This window comes from Lytechinus pictus, unplaced genomic scaffold (assembly GCF_037042905.1).
Source record: "Lytechinus pictus isolate F3 Inbred unplaced genomic scaffold, Lp3.0 scaffold_19, whole genome shotgun sequence".
Lineage (NCBI taxonomy): Eukaryota > Metazoa > Echinodermata > Echinoidea > Temnopleuroida > Toxopneustidae > Lytechinus > Lytechinus pictus.
In genome coordinates this window covers 514,198-521,765 of record NW_026974140.1, presented here as the reverse complement: position 1 = coordinate 521,765, position 7,568 = coordinate 514,198, and the positions used below count along the sequence as shown (strand labels likewise).

At 37.5% G+C, this 7,568-nt stretch overlaps 1 protein-coding gene across 1 annotated transcript; it reads right to left on the bottom strand.

The window, feature by feature from the left end:
* Window positions 1–494: 494 nt before the first annotated feature.
* LOC129258771 (uncharacterized) lies at window positions 495–6,715 on the bottom strand. The gene is made up of 5 exons (XM_054897003.2): window positions 6,296–6,715; window positions 5,395–5,618; window positions 4,466–4,662; window positions 3,088–3,252; window positions 495–2,130 (listed from the first exon to the last, which is right to left on the bottom strand). The coding sequence occupies exons 1-5, from the start codon at window positions 6,627–6,629 to the stop codon at window positions 1,389–1,391; spliced, it is 1,662 nt and encodes a 553-aa protein (XP_054752978.1). The 5' UTR covers window positions 6,630–6,715; the 3' UTR covers window positions 495–1,388.
* Between the last annotated feature and the right edge of the window lie 853 nt (window positions 6,716–7,568).

Sequence of the window (7,568 nt, the reverse complement as noted above, 5' to 3'; positions counted from 1 at the left end):
AAATGAAGGAGCAACAGAAAAGGATGAGGTGGAGAAAAAGAATAATGAAAGACGACAAAGGATATGAAGAAGACAAAAGGAGAAGGAGCAAGAAAATTAGATGAAGGGGGCGAAGGATGGGAAGAATAAGGTGGAAAAGAATAACGACGGAGAAACAGAAGAAATAGAAGAGGGGGGGGGGGGAGAAGAAAAGAGACTAATGGGCAAGAGCAGGAGAAAAGGATGATCAATAATTGAATCAAGAAATTTACGAGTCTTTTCATGTCATTTGAGAGCAATAACCTTCATTTTTTTTATTAGTCTACAGTCAATAACCAACCTTTCCTCTATTCAACTCAATTCATCATTACATTTCCCATTCTTTCTACTCTCAATCTTCACGGATAAGGGCAACTCTTTATAAAGTCCACTCTTTTCAATCAACCACGTCTTCATATATCCATCCAGTCAATTCAACATTTTCAATGAACAATTTTTAATCAGTATACAATTTTGGTTAATCAATCAGCTTTATTTTCTCTTCAAACTTGTAATATACGGAATAATATTACAGACATGTATTGCACCATTACAAAATCAACAAAAGTTGAACATTTTGATTATGATCAAGAAATTGCAAAATAAGTGAATGAATAATAAATGATAATTAAACTGCACCACCAAGAAAGAATAACACCTGCTTGTTCAATAAAAATACCATCAATAGCAGTAATATTGAGATAACAGCAACTTATCATGACATGAATCTAATATACCGGTAATTGCGACCCCACAAATTAAAAAAATATACATATAAAAACAGAACAAATCAAATCATGACTACAGTAATAAATACATCTAGTTGACTTCAGTGAAACATAAATTATAATGGAAAATAACATTTTTCACATTCAAATGAACATGAACGAAAAATCAGTCAATAAAATACCACCATAAGTAAACACAATTCGTGGATGCATATTTTTAAAGAACTTGGAACTTGGCATGGAATAAATATGGAATTGACTATACTGAAAGCACCTTCTGCATATTTTCTTCCATATAAGTATATAGCTGGTAATAAATACAAGTCCAACATGTGACACAACAAGATCATCACAAAGAACATGTTAGGCAAAGTGTTCAGCTTAAATAAAAGATGACAAGCAAAATAAGTGAATTTGATGTCTCGCAAAGAAAAGATAATTATGCAGTAATTCAAATAAATACACAATCATAACTTCATGGAAGTAGTTCAATTCCAAAAAAATACATATCATTGTCAAATTTCAATATTGTTATGTGAAATATGAATTCATCATTACTCCTGAGTTCATCATATGAATAAGGTATCCAGTAAATGTTGTCCACTTATAACTTAACCACAATTATATCACTTGTTCTATAGCTTAATGAAAAAGTCTGTTGTGCCAAAGTTTGTCAGCTTTGCTACAGAACAGGTAGCAAGGGCACCGCGAGCATTTCCCTAGGCTATCCACTTGACGACTTGGCATGCTTGCATCTGGAGGAGGAGGGTGCTGGGTGGCTTTCATTTGAAGGTAGGTCTTGTAGGTGTCTTGTGATGATAGTACTGGTGTGGTGAACTTCTGGAATGCTTCGTAAGCTTCTTGGTGCTGTATGGGATGACGTGTGCAGTGGAGGCAGGTGGTGCTAGTGCATTTGGAGAAGAGAAGCATTCCATCCATCCGGCGCAGGTGCGAAGAGGAGAAGTAGAAAGATTCCATGACCTGCGGGTGCTGCTGGAGTTGTCGGAGTGAAGAAAGTGCTGTCTGGACAGATGGAAGAGAAGGTTGATGGGTGGCATGTGCTGTGATGTGTCTTGTGTGGATGGGATGGCCGTCGAACTCAAGTCCTTCCAAATAATCTTGGAGTAAGCCCAAAGCCTGGTTGAAGACTGCCTTCTCCTTCTCCTGTAGCTCTCCTGCTGGTAGCTGCTGTTGCCTCGGAGGACGACTTTCACCAGGGAGAATATCGCTGAGGTAAACCCCACAGAGCTTCTTGGTCAGCACACCCCAAACACGTTCAATGGGATTCAGTTTGCTGTCACCTGCAGCATAAGATACTACGCCCATAGTATCCAGTCCAGCATCCTTCCATACTTTCCCCAAGAAGTACTGGTTGACATGAGACCTGAAAAAAAAAGAGAATATAAGCCATGTAAAATATAATTGTATAATCACTGCAATAGGAAATGCATGTAACTTTGCCAAGCCTGTGTTCGACAAAGGAGAAATTTAGTTTTAAGAAGAGCCAACAAAGAGCAAAAAAGTGTTCAGAAATGTTCAAAAACGTGCAAGAAATTGATAAACTAAAAATTATTTAATGGTTGATGACAATTAAACTAAGTTTGCTTCTTTCAAGAACGGGTGTAAAATGACATTCTGTTGATGTTTTAACAGCTCCAAATATGGGGATGCTCATGTCGCAAATAAAACAAGAAGCTTTAAAAACAATTTCAATATTTGATGGATCTTCCATCGCTTACCGGTATATTTATAAAAATCACTATCATTAGGAGTGGGTTATTAATGGGTGAGTTTTGGTTTTAATATGGCAACAGTTTTTGTGTATTCTTTTTACCTTATCTCAACATGAAATGACAATATTTTTTTTCTGAAAAGAGGGTCTAAAAATGGGTAAATTTAGGTAAAAATCACCTATTAACTCTAAGTAATCATTTCAAGTAAAACAAATTACCTCCCCCACCAAAAAAAAAAAAAAAAAAAAAAAAACATATGAATAGACACCAAAACCAGAGAAAAAGACCACCAAATAAAGAAGTTATGGTGGATTTATTAATTTTTTTTTTTTTTTGGGGGGGGGGGTAGGTTTGGGCGGCCATTTTGATTTTGGTCTGGCACACTTTTTTCTCGGACCCGAGATAAAAATATTGTCATTAAATTTTGAGTTACATCACAAGGAAATAAAAACTATTGCCATATTAAAATGACAAAAAAAGTATTTTTGACCCATGTATAGCCCACTCCTATTATCATCTTTTTTTTTTTTTTGGGGGGGGGGGTACCGGTATACCCATTACCGTACCTATGCTATAAAACAGGAAGTTATTAAATGACAAATATTTACCGCGGATTGAAGTCAGCTCCATTGTCAACGATCAGGAAAGCAGCTGTTCTCCCTCTCCTGACGAGATCCTGTAGTAGGGGTAGCAGATCCGTCATGTGGGCTTCTATGGTCGTTGGAATACCTGGTGGGCGGTTCACAACATGGGTTGTGCCTGATCTCCTAAATCTGCAAGACAAAAAAAAAATCATCTAGTACTTTCATATCATAGGAAGCAAAAAATTAGAATCCAATAAATTGTATACCAATGAAACAAAAAATGAAAGGCAGTCATATCATCTTTAGTCTTACAGCTCGCATAGTATTTGCTTGAAGGGGAAGTTCACCCTGAAGAAATTTTGTAGTAAAAATAGCAGAAACTAGAAATTTAAAATGCCCCCACTCAACACGATCAGAAATTCATTCAATATGATTGAACTTAATATGTGCAGAAACCAATATGCATATATATGATGAACAAACATAGACCATCAAACCAACGTGCATATAGCTGCGACCTGCGGAACCCGTATTCGAACTTAGTCTGTATTTTGGTGTCATCGACCGACACACCCAATTCTTTTTATAATCTGTTGAATATTTCATAAGTTATCATGCGGAAACCAACTTCCATATTTAATCAGCTGTGACCTTTGACCTGTGGACTCCGAATTCAAACTTAGACTGTATTTAGGTGTCATCTTTTCTGCTATTTTTACAATAATCTTTTTGTCAGGGAGAACTTGTTTTTTCTTTCACAGAATGATTTTATTCAAAATCAAACACGAAAGCAATTCAATTTACAAAAAAAAATCATGAAGCAAGCAAGTGTCGGGGTGAACTTCCCGTTAAATGAATGCCCAAATATTCATAAAATTTTGTTTTATTGTGCTAATCTCCAGCAAAGTGTTAGCATGTTAAAAGATTCATTAAATCTCTTTCAAGATTGCGAATTCAATTTCAACTTTTCGACATAAACTAAAACTATGTTGGCAGCAGTGAAAAAGCATTAAAATTACAATTTGATTTTACAATAATGCATTCAAGAAAATAAAATGTTTGGGGCCATCAAGTAACTAAACTTGTCGTATTTGTACAATTAATAATAATGCACCTTGGCATGACTGAGAGCCATTTCATTTAACTGTCCATAAGAGTGACTTTAAGAATTTCCTTGGGACTGCCGATACACTTCATTTTTCAAAAGCACCTTTCACCCATACCACAATTCAAACAATTACTTGTTGATACTTTATATGATAAAAAAATTGATAAATCCATAATTTATTGTTCGAAATAGACATGAAATGAAATACTCCGAAAATTTGCTTTGCCCAAATGATCATGGGCCCGGCGGCCACTGTGCAGCGCCAGATGCATATGTACTTAGAATTTAAATTACCTCAAATGTTCTCTTCCCTTGTCATCTTTGTAGACTTGTTTCGCACCGGGCTCCATGACCAAGTACCCTGCAGGGGTGATCAGATACCCTGGACTTGGAAAATCGTGGTCGAAGTAATCCGGGGCATCAGTGATAGGGAAAAACCTCCCTGGCTGAAGTCTCCTGTCTACAGCAAGTGTAGCTTCGCCAATGTGCACCTGAAATGAAAACAAAACAAATACCGAATCAGTATAAATGCATGCTACTGCTTTTATTTATATTCACTAAGTATTTAACTAATGGGTCCTTCCAGAGTCAGGTACATTACAATTTTACATTGCTATTCTATTACTTGGTGCTCTCAGTTTTCTAGTGGTAAGATTTACTGTCACACATATATTAAGAATTCCACTTGAAAACCAAAGTTTCAAAGAAAAACATTTGGAAAGGCTGCAGATTGTATTGTGCAAGCCATTTTTACTGACCTAAAATGATGTTTAATCTGAGCAAAGATCTACATACTGTACAGTGGTGTACGCAGGGGGTTGGTTACGGGGGTTCAACCCCCCTTAAATTTTTAGATACCCAATCACCTAAAACCCCCTCCTAAGAAATAACCCCCCCCCCAACAAAAAAGGGGTTAGGAAATAAAATTGGCGATGAAGACTTTCTTTGGGTTGTCAGCATTTCATTCAGCTTGAGCCCCCCCCCCCCTTTAAAAAATTATGCGTACGCCACTCGTGACTAATAAAACAAATGTTAAACTTCATAGAAGCGAGCGAGAATGTATAATTTCAAAATTACTTTATCAATCTATACAAGCATCAATTTCTACATACAAGACTTGGATTTCATAGCACATGGCTTTCATGTAGACATTAAAATCTGAAGAGAAAATAACTGGGAAAATATTACAATGAAGGAGTTAATATAACAAAACGGGTACACACCTTATTCTTATTATCCATAGAAATGGCAGCACTGATTTCTCCAAGATCAGCCAACAATTCTAATGAGTTCTTAGCCCTCGCCCGGCAGTAGTGGGTATCTTCCCTCATGGCGTTGCGACTGTTCTTTTTCGAGGCAACCTTGGCGTCTATCAAGCCCCTGTAGTCTGATGAAGCGTTGTTGCGTTTATTCGGAGCAATCATCCATCTGTGGATCGTTTTCAGTCCTGAATGTAGATATAAAGAAAACATGATATTCACAAGCTGCAATGTCTTGATCACAAATTGACAATAACAATAATAATTTAGGCTCAGTCAAGAATGTTTCATGGCTGCCCACAGCCCAGGACTGAGCACTACATACATGTCAGTGCCTATAAAAAATTGCAATTTTTCATCCACTCTACAGCCCAGGTGGGGAAAAAATCCACCCCAACAAAAAAGTTGATTTGAATAAAATGAGAAAATCAAACAAACACTGAAAATTTCAGCAAAATATGATGTAAAATCAGAAAGTTATGACATTCTTAATTTTCACTAGGGATGCTGCACTCCTGCAGCCTGAAGATGGTCATATCTGTAAAAAAAAAAAAAAAAAACAGAATAAAATTTACAGAACTGTTGAAAATTTCATTATAATCAGATGACAAATAACAAAGTTATTGAACTTTATAAAGATTAGCATTATTAGCTTTATGAGTGATTTCTCCAACAATGACCATCTTCTGTGTACAATTCTGAAGTATAGAAGAAAGTAATTGAGCCCAACCCTGATTTTTTTTTTTTTTTTTGTGAAAATGGATTTTATTCTACTAGGCTACTGTGCTGTGGAATTTCCTTAACTTAGGCTTAAGGTATGTAAGGGTTGAACTAGCTAACTTAGAACCTAGGCTGTACTCCTTACCAAGTTGAGGGAAACGATCTTTGAGTCCAGGGACGGAAGCAAACAAATGGTCTCTTATCTGCTGAAGGCTGACGCCACAGTTGCCGGTTGTCAAATGACGACGGCGATGTGCCTCAAAGCCGTTGCTTTCGACAAAAGCCCTCGCCGTGTCAATCACTGTCGGGAACACCAGATCCACGCTGGGGCGTCCATACCGTTTGTGGCACGTGTGTTTCCGTACTGGTCGTGGCCTCTCTGCATGTAGCAGGGGTTGTTCGATGTCAGAGTCTCCATCATCTCGAGCTCCCAACAGCCAATGAAGGTCATATTCTTGATCACCAAGTCCATCAACCATCTTTGCAAAAGCAAACACCAAAGTGGCTTATCCTTGTATTTCGAACGTAGCGTATATAGACAAATTATAATGTTGATTCGATATGATACTCGTACTATTGAAAACAAACGGAATGAATACCGGTACAGAAAAGCACTCGTAATTATACTGCGTGCAGCATGTGCGCGCGTGCGTGGATGACGTATCGATCGCGACATACACATACCGCTGTGTATACGTACGCTTCAATGACCATGCACGATGTGTGTCTGCCGTATAGCGCACACGATCACATGCTTAGAGATGTTTTTATATGCAAAATCACTTGTGTATCTTTTTTTTAATTGACCCCCTCCCCATACATATTTAACAGTGGCTTAACTACGAGAGGACAATCGGCTGGCAAAAAAAAAGTGTGGAGGGGGCGCCTAGGAAGACAAAATGTAGTGGGAAATAAGAAATTATTGTTAATTTATATTACAAAAAAAAAAAAAAAAAGAAAAGATGGAATATAGAGGGAGAGAGCAAGGGACATGTATGGGAGGAGAAGAAATCATTTTATATTATATAATTATGCTACAGAGGCCTCGGAAGCGGGGAGGGCGGGCGGGGGAGCTTCAGCCCCCCTTCCCCCCCCCCCCGGCCCCACTTTTTTCCAAAACAATGTACAAATACGTAAAAAGGACTATAATGATTGTGATTTTTTTGCATGGTCAACCATACCCCCCCCCCCTCCACTTTGAAAACCGTTCCGCGGCCCCTGTGTTTACATATTTACATTGGGAATATTTTCATCATAACTTTATGAAACCTAATTTGCTTAAGTATTTTCCCATATGTTTATCGCGTGGTGCTCGCATTTCTGTTTAGATATAATCATGTTGTATACATCCCATCTTCAAGTCACATGACTCTCAAATTTCAAACGAAATCTATTAAAGAGGTGGAGTTATAGACTTT

Bases quoted from the DNA above. Each gene is read 5' to 3' on its own strand.
- LOC129258771 (XM_054897003.2), bottom strand. From the start codon at position 6,629: ATGGTTGATGGACTTGGTGATCAAGAATATGACCTTCATTGGCTGTTG. The intron at 5,619-6,295 runs GTAAGGAGTACA...ATCTACATTCAG, and splicing joins AGATCGTTTCCCTCAACTTG to GACTGAAAACGATCCACAGA. The intron at 4,663-5,394 runs GTGTGTACCCGT...TTTTCATTTCAG, and splicing joins CTATGGATAATAAGAATAAG to GTGCACATTGGCGAAGCTAC.